Source organism: Furipterus horrens, unplaced genomic scaffold (assembly GCF_987537825.1).
Source record: "Furipterus horrens unplaced genomic scaffold, mFurHor1.1.pri manual_scaffold_10, whole genome shotgun sequence".
NCBI classification, from domain to species: domain Eukaryota; kingdom Metazoa; phylum Chordata; class Mammalia; order Chiroptera; family Furipteridae; genus Furipterus; species Furipterus horrens.
In genome coordinates, this window is record NW_028327180.1 from 78,577,154 (window position 1) to 78,600,692 (window position 23,539).

General features: G+C 38.5%; 1 protein-coding gene across 3 annotated transcripts; it reads left to right on the top strand.

Moving 5' to 3' along the window:
• The first annotated feature begins 1,476 nt into the window (after nt 1-1,476).
• On the top strand, nt 1,477-22,568 carry SAR1B (secretion associated Ras related GTPase 1B). 3 transcript variants are annotated; one of them, XM_090288308.1, is made up of 7 exons: nt 1,477-1,611; nt 11,524-11,599; nt 13,175-13,294; nt 16,845-16,910; nt 18,378-18,481; nt 19,520-19,651; nt 21,924-22,568. In XM_090288308.1, the coding sequence occupies exons 2-7, from the start codon at nt 11,542-11,544 to the stop codon at nt 22,038-22,040; spliced, it is 597 nt and encodes a 198-aa protein (XP_090144434.1). In that variant the 5' UTR covers nt 1,477-1,611; nt 11,524-11,541; the 3' UTR covers nt 22,041-22,568. The 3 variants fall into 3 exon arrangements, with proteins under 3 accessions (XP_090144434.1, XP_090144435.1, XP_090144436.1); XM_090288309.1 differs by lacking the exon at nt 1,477-1,611 and adding an exon at nt 1,803-1,911; XM_090288310.1 differs by lacking the exon at nt 1,477-1,611 and adding an exon at nt 2,066-2,088.
• The last annotated feature ends 971 nt before the right edge of the window (nt 22,569-23,539 follow it).

Here is a 23,539-nt window from a genome sequence, read left to right on the forward strand (position 1 = left end):
CATAGTTGTGCAATTATAAGCAAGATAATTTCAAGGATAAGAAAAATTGTCCAGGTGCTGGGAAAATTTTAAAAGAGGACTTAACCAAGTCTGAGAGAGAGGCTTTGATGAGAGAGGGCTATCTGTGCTGAGATGTGAACAGTGTTCAGGCGTTAGCTAGGTAGAGAGAAGTCTGGAGAAAACTTTCTGGCAAGGAATGGCAAGTGGGAAGGGAGGAGGCACAGAGTGAAGCATTTCCTGACGCTGGAGCACAAAGCCGGGAGATCCAACAGAGCCAGTTGTAGGTTTTGTTGGGAAACTATTGAAAAACATGTGAATCAGTCTCCAAACAGCTCCTCTTTCTGTCCCCATCACCTAGAATCCTAGTCTTGAAGGTTTGGGTGAAAAAGGAGTTCTACTGGAAGTAACCTCACAGGGCGATCTGATCATAAATTCCTAACTGGGAAGATCATGGTGGTTAGTCACGCCCCAGGCACATAGTCTTTAATAAAAGGTTTATTCTTTGCTTTAAGCAAGCCCGGTTCACTGTTCTTGTGCATCTAATACACTTTTAAAATACCAGAGCAATCCTTTTTTCTTTTTTCAGACACCTATGAGGCAGAATCACCCCCAAGGAAGCATAGAATCTTGTTAACCACACTGTAATCCAATCTTCACCTTGCTCCCTGCTCCCACTTCATTTAATATTTCTTATGTTCCCTCCTTAATCCAAATTCATGAAAGAAACTGTGAACTGTCACTCTAGGACACATTTTTTTCTCAGTCTGTTGAGAACTTGCTTCCAGATGTATCCTCTGTTTGGCTCAAATAAATTTATATAAAAATAGAGATTTGGCCCTGGCTGGTGTGGCTCAGTGGCTTGAGCTCTGACCTGCAAACTTTAAAGGTCACCGGTTCGATTCCCAGTCAGGGCACACGCCTGGGTTACAGGACAAGTCCCCAGGTGGCAGTGTGCAGAGGCAACCAATCCATGTTTCTCTCCCTCTCTTTCTCCCTCCCTTCCTCTCTCTCTAAAAATAAAATTAAAAAAATTAAAAAACAGATTTGGGCCTTCTTAAAAGAGCAGCCTTAGAAACACTGTCACCACGCCTTCCATTCAAGGCACCCAAATATTCCCATTTCAACAAATTCAAAGAAGGTAACGGTAATCTATTAGCAATGAACTGCAGAATCAAGACAGTGTTGATAAAGCTCAACGCCCAGCAACCAACACATTATCTGGCACTTAGCTACATTTTCTAAATCATTTGTGAATTCAAGAAACAGGTGTGCTTTAAAAGTGTATTGTTTGAAAATGATTACACGGATAACGTCCCCAAGTTAGAGATGGGTGTTTCCCTCTCCGCTGAGGCCTGTGGGCCCCTGAAGCCCCTTAGGACCAAGGCAAACCCACGCCCCTAGGGGTGTGCTCAGCCTGGGGATTGGCGGCGGAACCCTTAGGAGGCGGAACTTCGGCCGCACAGCGCCAGAGTCCCGCGGACAATCAGGAGTGAAGCACCCAGCCAGTCGGGAAGGAGCTGACGCGAGTTGGAGCCCCGGCAGCCATCAGCCATCGCGCTTTGAGGTTCGGGTTCGACGCCAACCAAGGAATTAAATTCTCTTCAATCACAGGTGGGTGATTGCCTCTTCTCCCGGGAGAGCCGGCGCGCGGCAGCTGTGGATCCCTGGGAAGGTGCACTTTTTTGGGTCTGGGCCCACCCAGCGTCCCTGCCTGTGGCAGGGTGCCCCTTTTCTGCCCTGGAATCAGGCAGCGTGAGGCAGGTTGGGTTCCTTTTCTGATGTGCGGGGCTACGGTGCTGGTCCTCTGGGCAGGACACCGCTGCTGTCAAACGGTGGGTTATTTCAGGAAGAACTAGATGTCTCAACCGCAGGCAAGCCCTTCCTTCCCATCGGCCTCAGTTTCCTTTCCTGGTAAGGTGAAGGCGGCGGGAATCTTTGACAGCTCAAGAGGCTGTGACGTGGTGTGTTGTTTTCAAGTCTCCCGATTAGTGTAGGGACAAACGGAGCTTTCTTACTAATAGCAGTTAACGTCTTGCCATAGCTCAACTTACATTTGAGTGGAAAAGAGATCCACTACTGGGGGAAACGGTAATGATTTATAAATTATTCCAAGATTTTACAATAAGATAGAAATTTGTTTTGACAGCAGCGAAAGCGATGACATTGTTGGTCAAAAGAACCAAACTCGTCAGAAATTTAAGGTATTTGGTACATGGGCAAAATGAGGTGAAGAAATATTTTTATCTCAAAAAATTAAGCCTAGTATTATTTGCATTTCTTATAGCAAGATCTGTATTACCACATCTTAACTCTGAAGAATGTTTATTCGGTGTTAATTATCAGTTAAGAGTAACTCACATTGAAACAAATGAAAGAAAAGGAAAGGAACATTTATTGACTACTACTGTGTGTAAGGCGCTATGCGCACAACAATCCACTAAGGAGGGTGGTAGTATCATTTCTATTTTACAGGTGAGGAATAAAGGAAGACTTATAATTTGTCAGTGATTAGTGGTGCTGATGTATCAAAGCAGCTGTATATGTAATATTGTTTTAGTGGATTTGCATTCGTTACCAAAATGTTTTGAACTTTAAAACCTTTAAGATTGTATAGTTCATTGGCATTTCCTGAGTTTGCAGAAAAGGAATGTATTGCCTTTATTTTAGAAATGTTGGAGAAGTGTTTTCAATAATTGTGAAAATGAGTAGTTTAAATAAGGTACACTTTAACCTTCCTTTCCTTGCATTTCAAGCAAGAATTGAGACAAAAGATTAGGCTATCAGAAATAAAAATCACTGCCAAATCATCTGAAGCTTACAAATCAGAATTCTATAGTAATGATTCATTATTTCTCCACCCTCTTTCCCTTGGCTGAAACTCATTTAGATTATTTCTGCAAAACATTACTAAGCAAATCATTTTTAAATCACAGTGTTGAAAAGTTTCTCTTCCTTGTGTATAGCTTTTAGAACTTCAATTAAAAGTATTTAAAGGATTGAGTCTGTTATTGCTTACGTCAATTTTAATTTTCTTAGTTTAGTATAGGCAAGTTCAGTACTCAAACTCACAACTTTTTTTCCATAACATAGAGTCTTTTCCCCCCTTTTTTTCACTCTCAGAAATATCCTACTATTTATATTTGTCACAGATTTAACCGTCTTTGAATCGAGTGTCACCTTTCCCTATAGGAAACTTAAGTATGTACATTTTGTTAATGACATGAGCCAAAAGTTCTTGCTCCATTATTGAGATTGCTATGCACTCAATTCTAAAATGTTTTCTTGAGTTTTTTATTTGCATCACTGCTTCAAAACTTTAAAGGCTATAGAAAGAAAATCTGACAATTTTAGGGGAGAATACATATAAAGCAGCATTGTCTTGAAACATTGAACATTGTTACTGTCCATCCTTAGTAATGCAGAGGGCCTTTCTGAAATTCTGCAAAACATAGTCAAGACGAGTTTTTGGCCTTTAAAAAATTTTTTTTATTTACTGATTTTTTAGAGAGAGGGAGCAAGAGAAACTTCGATTTGTTGTTCTACTTATTTATGCATTCATTGGTTGATTCTTGTATGTGCCCTGACCTGGGATTGAACCCACAACGTTGGAGTATAGGGATGACAACCTAACCAACTGAGCTGCCAAGCCAGGGTCAGATTTTGGCCTTCTTTATATTTCTAGCATTTCAATTCGAGAGCGAGGTGTGTATAATTCCTAAATTAGCTTATAGATAGTATATTCATCTTATGGGTTTTTGTACATGTTTTAGTCATAAACCTGATACAGTTAGGTAGAAAATTATGATTAATCTCTTGTAGTGAAACTTTTTTTCTTTTTCTACTTGGAGTTGAAAGAAACTAGTCTAGTGCCTTTTCTGGTGACAGTCAATGGCAGTGTTGTTAATATTTAAAGTAAAATTAGCCCTGGCTGGTGTGCCTCAGTGGATTGAGCACCAGCCTGTGAACTGAAAGGTCGCTGGTTCTATTCCCAGTCAGAGCACATGCTTGGATTGTGGGCCGGGTGCTCAGTTGGGGGTATGAGGGAGGCAACCGATGGATGTATCTATCTCTTGTACATTGATGTTTCTCTTCCTCTCTTTCTCCCTCCCTTCCCCTCTCTCTATAAGTAAATAAAATCTTTATAAAAATAAAGCAAAATCAGAGTATCATTAAAGACTTTTTCATACTAAAAGTAAATATTGAAATTAATTTGAAAATTGGAATTTATAAAGCTTTGTGCATTTAATTTAGTCTGAATGAGTTAATACTACCTTATATTGTATAATATTCAAGGTGTTTTCAGGTACATTATCATATTTAATCATTTTTACAACTCTGAGGCAGGTGGTATTCCCATTGTATGTAGGAGGAAACTGGGTCTCAGAGAGACTGACTTTCCCAGAATGAAATGATAGTATCGATATTTCAAAAGGTGCACATTAAATCCATATTTTTTAAATTCTAGGATATGTACTCCATTCATTTTACCATAGCTCTACCATCCTTTACTTCCCAAAGGTATTGCTTTTATATTCCACTCTGATATTGTATTTGCCTCTTTAGACTACCATAGCTTTTAGTTTCTCCAAGCAGTACTTTTTGGAGTACATATTTGTATCTTGTTTTATTATGTGTATTTTTTCCCTTAAAACTCATACCTAACGGTTCTGCCTAATTACTTAAATAATTTGTTACAAATATTAAAAGGCCCTGTAAATTTGACTTTAAATTTTTTATAATAGCTTGATTGCAATAGTTCATATACAATAAAATTTACCCTTATAATAACTACAGTTCAGTGTTTTTAGTACATTCACAATGTTGTGCAACTGTCACTCCTATCTAATTCCGGAACATTTTATCACCCCCAAAAGAAGCCTAGTACCCATTAGCAGTCACTGCCAGTTTCCCCTTTCCCTTCTGTCTGACAAACACTAATCTACTTATTCTAAGCATTTGCCTATTCTGGACATGTCATATAAATGGAATCATCCATATAAGTTTAATGGAATGAGACTTTAAGAAGTTATTTTTAATCTGAGAGGTTCTGTCTCATTATACCCTTTGCACTGATATTCATGTTACTTGAGTAGATCACTTTTCTAATCTGCATAGGGCCTTTTCCTATTTGGTGTTCATGCAATAAATAAATCTGCTGACGTGTATATGTTTTTTTGTTCTTGACCTTTGCTCTTCACATGTCTTAATAAGGGTGTTCATGGTGTTGTGTAACCTGTTCTCAGGGCTCAGGTATCTGTTTGTGGCTAAGTAACTTTTATTCTTAGTTTTTACCTCTATTTTAAAATGACCAGTGGTAACTCCTAGCTTGTTTTAATGTTCTTAGAAACCATAAGTTTATAGAAATAGAAATATCTCATTATGTTTTAAAGCAGAGTTTTCCCATGTAGGTTATTAAATTATTTCTATTGGGACAAATTTTACAGCAGCAAATAGCTACCATCCTTAATGTAAAAAAAACCCTTTTTCTGCCCTGGCTGGTGTGGCTCAGTGGATTGAGTGCCAGCCTGTGAACCAAAGGGTCGTTGTTCCATATCCAATCGAGGCACATGCCTGGGTTGCAGACTGGGTCCTCGGTTGGGGGCACAAGAGGCAACCACGCATCGATGTTTCTCTTCCTCTCTTTCTCCCTCCCTCCCCCACCTTTTCTAGAAATAAATAAATAAAATCTTTTAAAAAAATCCTTTTTCCTTTAAGGTTTACCCCATTCTCCCCTTCGTATAGCTCTCACCTACCAACAATCATCTTCAGTGAGGACTTTGCCACTTGATTCAGTCTTGGTTTCTATAGCAAAGCCCTCCATTCTAGGTGATTCCACTGCCCGTCAGTATGGACAGGGTATCCTATAGTTTGACTTCCCGTATCTGTCACCTCCATTTCTCTTCAGCTGTCTATGCCAGAAGGAGGACCTTGAGCTTGCCACTCCCCAGACCCGATCCTCTCTTGAATTCTTGAATCCCAGCTTCTCCACTTTGCTGGCAGTATGGCCCACCTTTCACTTCTATCACCCTTTTACTACATCTGTGCCTGCTTTTCCACTGAACGCTTTCCCCCTTCTCTCCCGGTTCTATATTGATCCCCATCCATTGATCTCCATCCCCATACACCACCTGCCTTATACCTTTATCCACCCAGCTTGAACTTGTAATCAGATCACATTAGTCTTAGGAGTACTCTCAAATTCCTGTTCTCCTTGTTTTGTTTGTTTGTTTGTTTTTTAGTTCCTGTTCTGAAAGTCCCTAATTCTTGTTTACTCAATGTTCTCAAAAGTTAAGCATTGCTGAAGAGTGAGGGTAGGAAGGAGAGGGGGAGATTGGAAATCAGTGCAGGTTGGCACTGCCCCGAAGGTTTTAATTTCTCTACACCCCTTCACTTTTGGAGTCAGATTCCTGCCACCCCCACTATACATTCCTGGCCCACCTTCCTTGTATCTTGGAGGAAGAGATGAGCTCTCAGTCCAGGCTCCTCCTGAAACTTTGCCCTTTTTGCTTAACTCCTTCCTTCTCTCTGTCATCTTTAACCCCTCCCTTTCCACTAATTCCTTCCCTTCAGTTTATCAACATACTTGAGCCTCACCCTTCCTTAAGAAGAAAATCTCATTTCCCTCATTTCACTTTGACTTTTTTGAAAGAGGAATCTCTCCTCACTGCCTCCACCTATTAACCTGTCCCATTCACCTCTTAGTAACAGCGACTAGGTATTAAATACTTTGTGCATTGTGTTTCGAGTGATCTTCACCGCATCCTGAGAGATTTTGCAGAAGAAACTTTTAACTCCTTCAAGGTCACATAGTTAACGAAGTGTGGAGATAGGCTGTGCTGTGTTTCAAGTACTGGCCATAGGCTCTCGTATACTACCCAGCACCGCAGGTTGCTCATGCTCTCCGCAGCCATCTCCTTGTCACCAAAGCCAGCTCTGACATCTCTGCAGCTGTATATGATGGGGTTCACTTATTTCCTTTCCAGTTTTGCCACTGTCTCTTCTAGTTCTACCCTTCCGGGGTTCCATTGGTTCTTCCACACCTATCTGTTCCTTAAAGACCACCTTGGGTGATGATTCATTTCTTCCATAGCATTTGGCTAGTGCATAAGGCAGGAGGATTTTAGGCAGAGAGGGTGGGAGAACATTCCGATGTTGAGAAGGACAATGCATAGAGGTTTTAAGGTGGTAAAATACAGGTCACCAGTGGTGAATGGCAAGCAGTTTACTTTGGCCCAGGAAAAGCTGCAAGTAGGGAAGTAATATGCATTAAGCTTGGAGAGGTAGCTAGAAGGCAGATAGTGGCAGTTCTGGAATAATGGACTAGGAATCTGATTGAATCATTTTTCAGCTTACAGATTGCCAGTGGCTCTCTGTCCGCATGTATGGTGTGGCCACATAATTTCAGGACCCTTTTTGAGAAGAAAAGAGGCAGTATTGATAATTACACTGGTGTAACTGCTGAGACTGTCCCCAGCAAACTGGGAGTTCTAATCACCCTGACTATGCAAAAAATCAAGTCCAAGATGACATTTTTTTTTTAATCCTCACTCAAGGATGCTTTTTAGGGAGAGAGAAAGGAAGAGGGGAAGGGAGAGAGAGTAACATCAATTCGAGAGAGAAGCACCAATTGGTTGCCTCCTGTTTGTGGCAAGACCCAGGATCACATGTGCCCAGACTGGGGACTAAACCTGCAACCTAGGCATGTACCCCAACATGGAATCAAACTTGTAACCCTTTGGTAATGAGATGACGCTCCAACCAACTGAGCCACACCAGCCAGGGCCAAGATGACTTTTTTTTTTGGATCCTCACCCAAGGACACTTATTGATTTTAGAGAGTAGGGAAGAGAGTGGGGGACAGAGAAGAGAGAAACGTTTATCAGCTGTCTCTCATGCATGCCCCAACTAAGGACAGAACCTGCAACTCGGGCATGTGCCCTGACCGGACTCAAACCTGCGATTTTTCGGTTTTGGGAGGACGCTCCGACCAACTGAGCCACACCAGCCTGGGCCCAAGATGGCATTTTGATGAAACCATTCTTGAGGGTGTGTACAAATGGATAAAAACAAATTTTGAGGTTAAGATAGCAGTTTAGGAATGTGACATAAGACTCTTGACTAGGTGATTCCTGTGGCAATCAAAGAAAGTTTGAGACTTCTCCACAGAAATTGATAGAATTGGAGAATAGCTGAATGTGGAATGGGAGGGAGAAGAAGGATTACAGTCAGAGTCATGAGCTGAAGTGATAAAATAATGGTACATAATACTTAAAGCAAATTTTGACCTTTAAATCTATTTGTTATGAAGCTTTAGAGGCACTATGTGGGAAAGTGTATGGAGCTGGAAGTCAGAAAGACCCAGGTTTGAAGCTTTGATGTGCCTATCACTGATCATTGAGTTTTAGTTATTTTCACTGCAGTTTCTTTTTCTATAAAATGGTAACAGTAATATATTTACTTTGAAAGATTGTTGGGGTGGTTACTGGTGATATACGTATGTAAAGTATCTAGTACTGTGGGCCATATAGTAGAAGAAAAACAATATCAGCAGTTAATATTGAATGCTTACTCCATGCCAGATGTATAGTAGTAATTTGTGTGCTTTGTGTGCGGTAATTTATTTAATCTTCACAACAACCATCTTAGGTAGCTGTTATCCCCATTTTACAGGTGAGAAAAGTGAAATAACTTGCCTCAGGTTGGTAGTAAGTGGTGAAGTCCTGGCTCCAGAGCTCCTGCTCTTAACCTCTAGTCCATAATGCTCATGGGGGCTCAATAAGTGGCAGCTGTTTTTTTTTTTTTTTTTTTTTTTTTTTATGTTATTAAATGAAAGATTCCTTTTGTATTTCTTGCTTTCCGTTTTTAAAAGATTTTATTTATTTTTAGAGAGAGGGAAAAGGAGGGAGAAAGAGAGGGAGAGAAACATCAGTTTGAAAGAGAAATATTGATCGGTGCCTCTTGCACATGTCCGGACTGGAACTGAACCTGCAAGCCAGGAATGTGCCCTGACCGGGAATCCAACCAGTGACATTTCGCTTCATGGAATGGCATCCAACAAACTGAGCCACACCAGTCAGGGATTCTGTGTTGTTTCTTATGTCCATATATATAGGTAGCAAGCATGAAGACCAGATGGCTAGATTTGTCTCAGATTTATTGATCACTCTGGCTCCTGCCTCACTAATTAGCACCCATTGATTTTTACTCTCAGCTTGCAGGTCCCTAACCTCAATCATACTATCTAACAATACCTGACTTTTTGCTGTCCCCTTTGAATTTTATACCTCTGCACATGGTATAAGCTTCAATAACTTTTAGCAAACTTACTCGATTTTCAAGATTTGGACTAAACATCACCTAAGAAACCTTCCCTTATTTGCACCTTGTCACTATAGAACTATGGGAATAGGACTTTGGATTTAGAGATAAGCAGGACTTGTGAGCATATAAGGCCATCCAGAAGGTACCTAGCCATGTAATATGAAAAATAAAAACATTTGAAGGAGATACAAGATACAAGAAACACTGTACAAAGGATAATGACACCTCAGTCCACTCCAAACTAGGTACCTTGGGACTTCACACAATTCCAGTTGCCATCAGCTACTCTGTCGTGTTTTCCTGAATCTCATTGATGGTCTGAAATTTCTTCCCTTACGAAGGTGATTTTAGTTTCGGGAAAAGCCAGAAGTCACAGGGCACCAAATCTGGGTTGTAGGAGGACTGAGTCACCTGAACTTTGCCAAAAACTCCACATGAAACGTGATGTATGGGGTGGCGCATTGTCGTGATAAAGCTGCCAATCACCAGCTACCCATAGCTGCAGCCTTCTGAATAATCAGAATAGGTTCCATGAAGGAATGTTCAGTCTTAATGTAAAATTTAATGCAAATTCTTTGCTGTACTAGCTCAGTCATTTTGAGTGCTATGGCCACACAGTACACCTGCTCACTCAACAGCATCTACCACCCCCACTGACTAGTACAGTGAAGTGGTCATTGTTCACACATGTGCAATCCAGTTCACTCTCCTTGGCTGCCTGGTTATATCGATGTTGCATAAATGATTCTTATTATGTTAACAATGGCTGGATTTTTTCCGGACATACAACCAACAATTTTATTTCTACATGATCTAGAATGATAATAGTAGAAGGAGATGTAATTTTCAACTTGAGTAAAACAAGAACTAAGATATTAGATTCTTGTATATATATGTTGCTGTTGTAGATCTCATTCTTGTGATCCTGACACATGAAACTTCATAATTTGTCAGTTACTGTCTTAATCAGGAACCATCTGGTTGCAAGAACAAACTTCTGCTCACGCTAGTTCAAATAAGGGTGAAAGGCTATTGCCAGGACCCAGGGAATCACTGAGTAAATACTGCCAGGCCTTATAGAAACTGGAGTTAGGCTGTCTTTATTCTCTGTCTCCTATTCTCAGGGCGATGTGGATTGTTAACACCTTACCCTCTAGGAGTTTTGAGTTTGGTGGGTCCATCTGCATCAAACTGAGCAGCCCACAGGAATGAGAAGTGGTTAAAGAATGCAATGTTGTGTGTCATACTCTGTCTGAAGAATGTCAAAGATAGTACAGCCCTTCAGACTTTTTGGATTTGGCTCAACTTTAGGGCCGAGGGTTTTTTGTGCAACTCTAGAAAATGAACTTTATTGATCTGAAAGTATATTTTTATATACAGTATATGGTCTTTTCTCAAGAGGCTTCTTTTTTTAATTTCCATATTAGTTTATCAAGCACTTGTCAATTAAATGCTGAGTTGAACTACACACTGCATTTTCTACTGTGATTTAAGATTTTTAAAAAATATTTGGTGATGTGATTAAAATTTGAAAAATGTGAAAAGATAAACCCAGAAATTTACCGCTGGTACCAACTGCTCCAAAAGACCAAAAGAAATAGAAACAGAGGTTTTTACTCCATTAAGTATAATCAGACTTTGAAATGTTATTATCATTAACTTCCTTCTCCTCTTCTTCTTCTCCCTGCCCTTTCTCCCCCCAACTCCATCATTTTGGTAAATATTCCATAAGTCATATATACTATAATTAATTTAACTTGAACTAGATTATTTCCAAATTTTTCTTTTGTAACACTTTGATGCACATCTTTATATATAAAGCTTTTCCATATTTAGGACGATTTAAGTCAAATAGTATCAACAGATGTATTATTGCCAAATAAGTTTTCAGAAAGATTTGTAGGAATTTATACTGCCACCAACAATGTCTCTTTTACCACACCTTTTGTAGGCCTGGCTCTTATAGTTCTTTTTCATATTGGTTATTTTGAGGGACAAAAAGTGGTCTCTACTTTGTATTTTAATGGCATTTTGTTTTTTATGTATCAGTATAGATCAGGTTAGACTAGCTTTGATAAGAGTATTTAATTCTTCGTGGTAAGGTTGTTGTAGGGTTACTTTACTTGAGTTGGTTGTTGTTGGTATTTAATGTATATTGGTGTTTAAGGTTGATCACTAAATTCAAAATACTTTTTTTTCCAGACCCTGTAAGATTTGAATATGTCCTTTTTATTTGACTGGATTTACAGTGGTTTCAGCAGTGTGCTACAGTTTTTAGGTAATGTTGGCCCTTTATTCTCTATTATCCATTTAAGCCTACTTATATAAAAGTACTTATTTGTCTAGAACCACTTTATAATATACCCAGTAGTTACAAATGTGGGCTTTGCAATCGTACAAACATGTTTAATGATTCATTGTATCTCTTTCTCTCTCTCTAAAAAAATATTGAGTAAAGAAAATCTTTAAAAAAAAACAGAAAGAAATGAGATTAAGCCATGAAAAGATGTGAAGAACCCTTAAGTGCATGTTACTAAGTGAAAGAAGCCAGTCTTAAAGGGCTACATACTATAAGATTTAAACTATATGACATTCTAGAAAAGACAAAAATATGGAAAGAAAAAAATCAGTGGTTGCCAGACAGTGGGGGTGGGGTGGCGGTAGGATGAATAGGCAGAGCACAGAAGATTTTTAGGGCAATGGATAATAGCATCATTATATAATGCTGTTATAAGTGTATGATGACAAAGGTATGCCAGTACACCTTTGTCCAAACACAGAATGTACGACACCAAGAGTGAACCCTAAGGTAACTTTGGGTGATTATTATATGTCAATATATCCTTGGTCAAAAAGGTACCATTTTGGTGAGTGAATTGATAATGTGTGTGGGGACAGGGGGTACATGGCAAATTTCTGCCTTTCTGTCAATTTTGTTATAAACCTAAAATTGCTCTTAAAAATATTCTTCAAGGAAAGTTATAAAACTAAATATGCAATTTTGCAGTAAATGCCACTGTACTATAATTTGGTCAATGCTATCTTTTTCTATCTTCTTATCGCTATCAATGCTTAGTTGATATATCTAAAATTATGTGTTTTTTGTTGTTGTTGCCATCACATGAATAGTTTAACCTTATTCTCAGGGAAATTTGGCTATGAACCGAACTTTTACTGAAATGCTCACTGTAAGTGTTATTGTCAAAATACTTCATCCCATCAAGTTTTCTTTATTTTTTCTTTTGATCTAACTTCATCAATACATAATTTGAACTACTTTATAAATGTTTCTTTAGTAGAGGACACATATATTTCCCCCAAATTGTCAAGGAATGACATTTTGGCCTTGCAGATAAGTTTAGTTTTATAATGATTTGAATTCCCAAATCATAATAGGTTTAAAATAGCTCATCAAAACTAAAAATAAATCAGAAATCCAAGCTTATGCAGGCCAGTTTATAAAGTCTTAAAAGTTTAAAAGGTATATTTTCTTTTTCTTTTTTAAAGATTTTACTTATTTTTAGAGAGAGGGAAAGAGAAGGAGAAAGAGAGGAAGAGAAACATCAACCGGTTGCCTCTCGCACACACCCCGACCAAGTACCTAACCCACAACCCAGGCATGTGCCCTGACCAGAATCGAACCAGTGACCTTTCATCCCATGGAACAAGGCCCAACCAACTGAACCAAAGCGGTCAGGGCAAAAAAAAAGTGTTTCTCTATAAAAAATATAGAGTAATTAGGAAAAGTATCTAAATAACTAAGCTGTTAATATATTATACTTTTATTAAAGGTCATTTAATTTGGATAATTTGTGTCAGATATTACTTTGACTAATCATAGCTCTCTCTATAGGATTATATAAGAAAACTGGTAAACTGGTATTTCTTGGATTGGATAATGCGGGAAAAACAACATTGCTACACATGCTAAAAGATGACAGACTTGGACAACATGTCCCAACGTTACATCCCAGTAAGTATATTCCCCTATACAATGTTATTGCTTTATTAAGTGATACTGATTCATAGGCACTAATGAAATGCTTTTCTGTTTGGGGTTTTGTTTTTTTGTTGTTGTTTTTTTGGTGGATAAATTATAATTAGATGATTTGACCTGTTCTTAAATAGTAAATAATAGGTGACCCAACTCCCCGGGAGCATATGTAAATCTTGAGGTAATATTCATATGTTATGCCCTGGATGGTGGTGCTCAGTGGATTGAGCACTCGCCTGTGAACCGGAGGGTCTCCGGTTCAATTCCTGGCTAAGGCACTTGGCTGGGTTGCCGGTTCAGTCCCTAGTCAGGGGTGTGTGAGAGGCATCCACACATTGATGTTTCTCTCCCTCTCTTCCTCCCTCCCATCCCCTCCCTCTAAAAAGGAATAGATAAAATCTTTTTTAAAATACTCATATGTTTTTATCAGTCAGTACAATCTTCTCCAGCTAGAGGAATTAAAGAGTTATTGTCCCAGGGATTATATAGCCTAAGTAATATCCAACCAGATATTACTTAGGCTATATAAGTCACGATAACCTTGTTTACATTAATAATGACATATTATACCTTTAGAGAATGTAAAGTGACAAAGTTATTACAAAGACGCCTAACTTATAAATAACAGGAACCTCACTTATACTGTTGAAAAGACTATGAGTCAAGTAGACAGAGTTTAAAGACAATTTAATCCACAGATTTATTATGAAATAATGAGTGTGGCCTTAATAATAAGTATAAAATTGAGAACTGGATCAAAAAGTAGATAATATGGTAGTTATTTAGTTCAATAAATAATCAAAGAATAAAGAGTGAGAATAGAACAGAACAAAGTACCATTTTATCTCTAAAACTATTAGTGAAGTTGGAAAAGGAAGATTTCATAAAATTGACAAATCTTTTTTTATATTAGGAGAAGAGAGTGGGGCTTGGCAAATAAGATTGTGATACAAGAACAATACTGTTAAGAAAAAATGATCATGGTGAAATTCAGTTTATAAAATTGTCTGCAAAAACAGCAGAATTGGAAGAGATTATATTAGGTGTAAGTCATTTCTGATTTTTTGATGCTGCTGTCTTGTATCTATTCAACAAATATTTATTGAGCCCCTACTTTATGTCAGACGTTGTTCTGAGTACTAGGAGGAAAAACAATGGCACAGAACAGCTACTATCTCAACCTTCTGGCAGCTCACATTCGTTTCAATTCATATTTCTCAGTTAATCAAAAGCATATGTGAAAAAAGTAACATATATCTACCCTATGATGTCACACTTCCACTACTAGGTATTTATTTAAGAGAAATGAAAGCATATGTTCACCAAAGTCCTTGTACAAGAATGTTTATACTAGCTTTATTTATAATAGCCAAAAACTGGAAACAGCCCAGAAGTTCATCAAAAAAAGAATGCATAAACAATGGAACTCTACTCAGCAAGAAAGAGGAATAAACTACTGATAAATATAATGCACATTATACTGCATGGAAGAAGCTGGTCACAAAAGATTACATACCGTATGGTACTATTGATACGAAATCCTAGAGCAGGCAAAACTAACCTGTGGTGGTAGAATTCAGATCAGTAGTTGTTTCTGGGTGTGGAGGTGGGAAGGGGCTAGAGAAAACTTCCAGGGATGTTAACAGTGTTCTGTGTCTGAATTAATCAAACTGGGACTTTTTAAGTAAAGCAGGGAGTATAACCATAGAGGTACTTTGAAAACCACATCCAAGCATTATCTTTTCCTTATGGAAAGGAACACACTTTGACCACAAATTGCATTAATTATTTATTCAGTTGGCACTCTGTGTACAGAATTTTTAACAAGATAAACTACTCTGGGGCCTTAGGAGTTACTGAATAGTAAACAATTACACTGAACCTTTCATTGTAATTGTAGGAGACTTCTGCTTTTGGCCATGAGGGAGTAACAGCCTGGAATTACCTTCCCACTGTAAACAACTGGAAAACTGGACAAAAATATATACTACAACAATTTTCAGATATTGGGAAATAGCTAGCATGTGACTGTGATTCCTGAGAGAAGGAAAGCAAACCCTTCTTTAGTCAAGCTTTATCACAGGAGATAATTTTCAGACAATGGTGCAGGGAGAGGAAATCCATACATAACCCAGAAGTCTTGCCCAGTTGAGACAGAGACCAGAATTTGGAGAGGCAGAGGTGACTAGAATATTATGGGCAAGAATGCCAGACAGGGAGTCACTCTGCAGAGAAAGAACTCCAGAAATTTTTGTAGCTGAATTCCAGTCTGTGCATGCATAGGGTAAAACTCCACATGACCAGTCAAAGAACAGTTTCTGGAGGAAGGATTATAGTGGAGCTGTTAGCCAAATAATTCCAAGTGCTACATGGCCCCAGGAATCATTCATGTTCCCATTGGCCAGAATGGAGAGATCTGGTTGAATACACAGGACATTTGATAGAAACTCAAAAGGATCAGACCTTAGTAATGGGTTAAAGTAGCCTCAAAGTAAAGGTTACTTTAGATCTGCCCTAACAAAGCTTAAAAACTGATCTGCAATCTATTTAACTGCCTTCCAAAATGAGTCTACCTTCTTCAAAAGAATATAACAAAATCCACCATCCAGTCAAAAAATTACTAGATGTCCAAAAAAGCAGAAAAATATAATCCAGAACCAGGAGTAGAATCAATCAGTAGAAACAGATCCAGAAGTGACAAAGATGATGGCATTAGCAGATAAGAAAGTTAAAACAGCTGTTCTGAATATGCACAAGGATTGAAGGAAAACATGAATATAATGAGAGAAATGAAAGATATAAAAGAACCAAATGGAACCTCTAGAAATAAAAAATAGAATATCTGAGATGAAATTATTGCTGGATAAGATTAACAGCAAATTAGTGCCAGTACTGCAGAAGGAAAGGCCAGTGAACTTCAGTCACTGCAATAGAAACATAAGGTGAAGCACAAAGGGAAGAAATGACTGAAAGAAAAATGAACAGAGCCTCAGTCACTTGTGGAACAATATTAAGCCATTTAGCAGACCTCTTATTGAAGTATCAAGAGGGGAAGGTAGGGAGCAGAAAAGTATTTGAAGAGATATGGCCAACTTTTAAAATTATAATTGTTTGTCATTAAAGACTGTCCCCTGTAAAATTTACAGCCATGAGAAAAATGGGTATTTCACCTGTATCATTTAAGCTGACTTGCAGGAAAAATTATTAGGTTGGAAGGGTCACTTGAATTCACAGAAAAATAATTGAATAGATTAAGATTTTCAGCAGGAGAAATAGAGAAGGAAAAATAAATAAGTGATAGATTTGTAGTAGGTAGTAAACACTAGAATTGAATATTGCCATTACTTGTGTTTACACTGTCGATATGAATTGGAGTTTATCTAATTCCAACAAAGAATTATTTTATTAGTTCCTAAATGTTTGATTTGACTTTATTTGCAGTTAAAATAAATCAAACATTAAGTAGCAATATATACCATGAATGGATTTCTGATTTTTATATTATAAAAATTATTTTATTATTATTTAGCTTCAGAAGAACTAACCATTGCTGGCATGACCTTTACAACTTTTGATCTGGGAGGACATGTTCAAGGTAAAATTCTATTACTCTTATATAGTAGTTTTATTTTAAGTTAATAAAAATGTGACCATTATGTTCCAGTGCATGAAATCTCATTCTACTCAAGAAAGGCCAGAGTAGACTTAAAATTTAGGGATTATTATCCCCAAATAAATGTTTTAAAAGCAAAGGGTGATTTTCATGATCCTCCTGGTCAATTTGAGTCTGAATTGCTTTTGGTGTGAAGCCAGTGAGTAAGATTGAGCCCCCATTCTCTCTGCCCGAGTCTGCCTCTCACTGTCATAATCATGTTATGAATGTCACTGCTCTGTATGAAAAACCTTCACCGGCTAACTCATTACCGACAAATTAAAGGCCAGACTCATAGGTCTGGCATTTGGGATTTCTGTGATCTCATTCCAGTTTACTTTTCAAGTCTTTATTTCCCACAATTCCCCTTTCCATTCTCTTTACTCCAACCAAACTGAGCCCTCTTGGTGTTCTCCCACCTCTGTGCTTTCGCTCATGCCGTCCGCCTTTGCACATGAGTGACCCACCTGTAGGGCCGGGTTGAGGGCTGCTGTCTTCCCTGAGGAGCTGCTTCCAGTTGGGAGTGCTCGCAACTATGCTTCCCCGGCTCTCAGGGCTTTTGTGTGCATGTCTGCAAGTTTGGAATGGGCATCTTATCTCCTCTCCTAAACTTTTTGGGATTAAAATCCTGTTCATTTTTTATATCCCCAAAAGGATTTGGCAGTACCCAGCCCATAGTAATTCACAAATAAAAAATAGTACAAAGTTGGCAGGCATTCTAAAAGCTGCGTGACAAATAGTTGAAAAGATTTTAAGTGGTTATGGCTAGCGCAAGCTACATTTGAGACATATGATGATTGCTTGAAACACACATCAAGTAATTACTGAAATATATTAGAGAAAATTAGATCCTCATGGAGCTCATCTGCGACTTCATTTCTATTTTTTTTAAAGATCTGTCATAAAACTAAAGTCAGAGAAGAAAGGTATTTTGCTCTGGGGTATTTCAAAAATTCTTTTCTCCACTAGAAAAAAATGTCATGGAAAAAATTACCCTTATGGTTTTATAGATTTTAGGTCTGTACCTGGTACTAATTTCCTTTCGCCACTGACTCCAAATTTACCTCTGGCAAAAAAACAAAGAACTGATAAACTAGAAATGTCAAAAAATGAATACTGCATATGAAAGTAGTAGCAGTTCTCCAATGAACTTAACAAGTATCATTGTCCATTGGTAACAGATTTGGTAAAATTGGGGCAGAGTAAAGCATTGACTTGCCTGCAATCAAGGAAAGCCTAATATTTCTTCTGGAAAGAGCCTGGCAACACTGGGTAAAAGATTAACTTGAGTATATAGTCAAGTAGCAGCAGCTAAGGGATAATTACACTTGATATCTTATTGGACTTTCATCAAACCATCTGCTAGCTTTGACAAGCAAATGAAATCTAACTCCTGATTGTTTTTGTTAGCTCGAAGAGTGTGGAAAAACTACCTTCCTGCTATCAATGGCATTGTATTTCTGGTGGATTGTGCAGACCATGAAAGGCTCTTAGAATCAAAAGAAGAACTTGATGTAAGTTAAATAAGTAAAACAAAACAGAGTTGAATTTGCTAGTAAGCCTGACAAAACAGGCTGGCGATCTAGGTGTCAGGGTGCAGCTTCTGTGCAATCTCTGATGTAACTTCTGGCAACTTGTGGAGCTCAGTGATTACTTAGAATGCACAGGGCGTAGCTATTGAGGAAGTATTAATGCAGACTTCCTTCTTGAAGACTTGGCTCACTCTGGACAGTGTTGTGCCTTTGCAGTATATTTCATGTCTGCTACACTCCTAGAGTGGCTTGATCTTGAGTCCCTGGTCATACTAGGATGCCAGTTTCTTAGAGTTGGCTAGAACCTGGAAATGGTATAACATACTATCTTTGTCACCTCTCCCGACAATGAGCAGGGCCATGTATAGCTACTTCCCCTAGATCAGATGCTTCTTAAAGGGGCTCCGGAGAAGTAGGCAAGGCCAGTGCTAGATCTAGGGCCACAGAGAGAGAGAGCAGGTCCATGATTTGTCTGATGGTTAGCCTGCCCATGCCTCTGCCCAGAACAGGCACACACATACTTGTTCATATGAAAAAGTCTGGGTAGGTTCTGTGGTCATGAAACAGGGTCAGGGAATTCCTGAGTTGCTACCTGATGCCACACACTGTGCATATTACCTCATTTAATTATCAAATCAACTCCATAATGTAGGTGCTACAACTCTATAAATTCTCTTTGAATGTCAGTGAGACCTATTTGTCCACCATCTCACAAGTCGGAAGCAGAAGAACTAGAAGTGAAACCAGTCTGCCCATTTTCCAGGCGCTGGCCCTGTCCCCTGGACCGCACTGATTCACAGAGCAAGCAGGGTGAGCGTCTGCAGAAGGAGCCTTAGGGAGACAGGAGAATTGAGTCGATGGGTTCGCTGAGCTCACTTGAAATAGAGGAAAAGTTTGCCAAAGAAAGTTGACAAAACTGGCATGTTGTGAGAGAGTCCTTGGTACCTTTTGGTATCTTAGCCTTTCAGATTGTTTCATATTGACATCTCGTGTTTCTTTTTGTTTTTTGTTTTCTTTCAGTCACTAATGACAGATGAAACCATTGCTAATGTGCCTATACTGATATTTGGGAATAAGATCGACAGACCTGAGGCCATCAGTGAAGAAAGGTTACGGGAGATGTTTGGTTTATATGGTCAGACAACAGGAAAGGTAAAAAAACAAATGTTTGACTGGTGTGAATATTTCATTCAACAGTATATTTTTATCTTCTGAAAGAATCTGTTTCAACACTACCCCGAACAGTAATCAGGTTATTACTCTAACTGGTACAGTCTGGCTTCATTTTTTTTTTTCCGAAAATAGGCTTGTTTTATTTACACACAGGAGGCATTTGCTTCCATGGTGGGCACTGTATAAATTAAGAGGGCACAAAACCTTTCTCCCATACCCTCTGGGGTCCTTCCTCCCTCCACACTGACAAGACCGTGAGAGCCCCCCACCGCGGGGACACAGCAGGGGTGCTGGGGGCAGGCAGAGCAGCAGCCCCACGGGCAGCAACAAGACACCACAAGGAACGGGGCCGGCCCCTTACCAGTGCACTACCATGCAAAGGTCACCTTCATTCCTTCTGCTTCTAACTTACAAGAATTAGAAAAATGGCTTTTATGTAAACAGTGTTGCTTTAATCACTGACAACATACTGATTTTAAACTTGCAGCTTCGGTTTTTGTTTTTTTTTAAATTAAGGTATAATTGACGTATAATATTATTTTAGTTTCATGCATACGACAAAATGTGTTTTTACGTTACTATTGTCCAACTACAAAAGCCCATTATCTTTTTTTTCTTAAAAACTATCATTTACTTAACATCACTAATCATCAGGGAAATGCAAATCAAAATCACACGCACACCAGTCAAAATGGCCATTATCAAAAAATTAACAAATAACATATGGAGAAAAGGGAACCCTTGGGCACTGTTGGTAGGCTTGTAAATTGGTACAGCCGCTGTAGAAAACAGTATAGAGGTTCCTCGAAAAATTAAAAGTAGAACTACAACATTACCCAGCAATTCCACTTCTGGGTATTTATCTGAATTAGTCGAAAACACTAATTAGAAAAAATATATGCACTCCTGTTTTCAGTGTGTATGTTAAACAATAAAGAAATTTTGCCATTTGCAACAACGTAGATGAACCTAGAAGACACTGTGCTAAGTGAAATAAGTCAGTGAGACAAATACTGTATGGTTTTACTTATATGTGGAATCTAAAAAAAGAAAAACAAATGAACAAACAAAACAAAGCAAAAACAGACTCATAGAAACAGATACCAAAGGAATGGTTGCTGAGGGTGAGGGGTGGGGGATGGGTAAAAAGATGAAGGGGAATATAGCCAATAATATTCTGATAAGTTCACATGGTGACAGATGATTACTAGAATTAGTGGGGTGATCACATTGTAAGGTATAAAAATGTCGAGTCACTATATTGTAGACCTGAAATTAATATAACTAATATGATATTGTATACCACCTATACTTAAATAAAAATACCTGTCATTTATGCATTTTGGTCTTTTTTTAATGTCCTCAACTTGTTTTCTTTCTGCCACTGAATGAGACCTTCTCTTGGTGATAAAAATGTCAAAGCTCATGTTTATAGGAAACTAAATGAAAGCTTTCAAAGTTGTTTTTTTTTAAATAAATTTTTAGAACCACCAAATTATATATTTGAATGTTTAAACATACTAGTAGTGTATTTAGGCTCCCAGTTCAGTGTTAAGACCCTGAATTCACCAGAGATAAAAATAGAATATAAGTAAACTTGGGCATAGGTGTGTTTTGGGATGTTCTGAACATATACTTAATAAAGATGCATTTTTTGCATTCATTTCTACTAGGATTTGTTTGGGAGAGGGACCTTTAATAACTCAATTCCATATTAAATTTAGGAAATGCCTGTTTTGTCATAAAACCTTCTCAGAGAATATTAATCTTTAATATATATATATATATTTTAAGATTTCATTTATTTACTTTTAGAGAGAGGGGAAGCGAGGGAGAAAGAGAGGGAGAGAAACATCAACGTGTGGTTGCCTCTCGCGCACCACCAACTGTGGACCTGGCCCACAACCCAGGCACGTGCCCTGACTGGGAATCGAACTGGGAACCCTGTGGTTCTCAAGCCAGTGCTCAGTCCTCTGAGCCCCACCAGCCGGGGCTCATCTTTAATATTTGTGAAGCCAGTTTGAGTAACTTGAATTTTTTCTAAGTCAGCCGAAGATGTTTTCATTCTGTGTGCCTCAGAGGCCCACCTCTTTCCCATTCTGTCCTAAAGCAGAACGAGAGGAGTCAGGTGCCAGCTGTGGCTTTATCACAATTGCCTGCTGTTGTAAGAGATATCAACTGCTATTCTACTGGGGAGTGGAGCTTTTGTTTCACAAGGGGTCTCCAGCATAATGTTTGTCTTCTCTTTTAGGGCAATGTACCTCTGAAAGAACTGAACGCCCGGCCCTTAGAAGTTTTTATGTGCAGTGTGCTCAAAAGGCAAGGCTACGGGGAAGGCTTCCGCTGGATGGCACAGTACATCGATTAACAGCACCTGCCGTGGTCCAGGTCCAGTCTCGCCATTCAGGCCTACTCAGAGATTTGATTGCTGAACATGCATAACTTGAATTCAATAGACTTTCATTGGTTAGAAAACAGATATTTTTTAGATTATTAATATTATATCAACTTAATTTGAGTGAGAATTGAAAACTGATTCAAGTAAGTTTGACTATCACAATGTTAGCTTTCTAATTCCATAAAGATAATTAGTTTTTACACTTTGTAATCTGACATGACCCCCAGCGCCATTTATAAAGAGCAACTTTCCAGCAGGACGTTCGAAGCACTTTTTAACAATATGAAACTACAAATATGAATCATAATTAAAAGCTCATCATGTTAAATTTTTTATGTACTTTTTGGAACTAGTTTTTCAATTTTAGATTATGTACATTCCCCCCTATCCTCAGTGTACAGTTAATAATTAGCTTATTGATGATTGCATGATGCCTTACAGGTTTCAATATTTTTTCTTATGCAAACGTCATGCAATAAAATAGACCCTCATATTTGGCATCACTGTTGGACAAATGTTTCATTTTAATGTCTTACCTTGCTAGTATGCTCTGAAACTTTGAATATTTATATTATACATGTGAGGTGGTTGTTGGGAAAGAAGACAACCTCAGAATATTTAGAATAATGTTTCAGTCCCTAGAGACTTCTGCGTTTACCAGGAGACATGTTGTTCTTGGTTGTACCTTACACCACATTTACCTTCGAATCCTGTGTATTTCTATCAGTAACACTACCATTACCAGCACCAGTAGGGTCCAAGTCCTAGTCCCCAGGGGACTGGCCTTCTGAAGAAAACACATCCTTTGGTACAACACAAGGCTGATTTTTGGTTTGCTAGACCCCTGTAGCTCTATTCCAGTTGTTAAATTCTGAAGTGCTCCAATCTTATTGGTGCCTGGTTTGGTCATCTATGCCTCGTCACCAAATGTAGTGACAGGCCCCAGTCTCCCACATTTAGAGCTACTCCCCAATCACTTCATACCTCAGGCACTTCCTAGGGCAAATGACAAGCAGGGTCTCGCGCAGCTCTTTGTGGGGCCCGCGGGCCTGAGAGAGAAGAAAGCCTGTTCCGCTCCAGCAGCCACTGAGGCTGGGGATTTGCTCCTGTCCCATACCTCTTTTGCATTCTTTGCCATATTTTATTTCTTGGAAAGAAAATGAATGCTTGTGTTTCATCCTCCTTTTTTGCAGTTGCTCTCAGCCAGCTGTTGCATTACAAAACACAGGCTTTTATTTTTAGACGTAAAGCTTGTTGTGCGACAGTGTTTGCGAGCCTCATCGATAAGACTTACTGATAAAATTTTGGTTAGCTTTTAAAGCAATTTAATTTCCTAAGACATTGAGCTCTTTCTTCCATTTAAGATTCCCCTAATTAGTAAAATAAGATGAAAGATAAGTGCCAAATATGTATTTTTAAAGACTCAAGCTTAAGATTTCTCTGTTGGTTATAAGCCAAGATTTTACAGT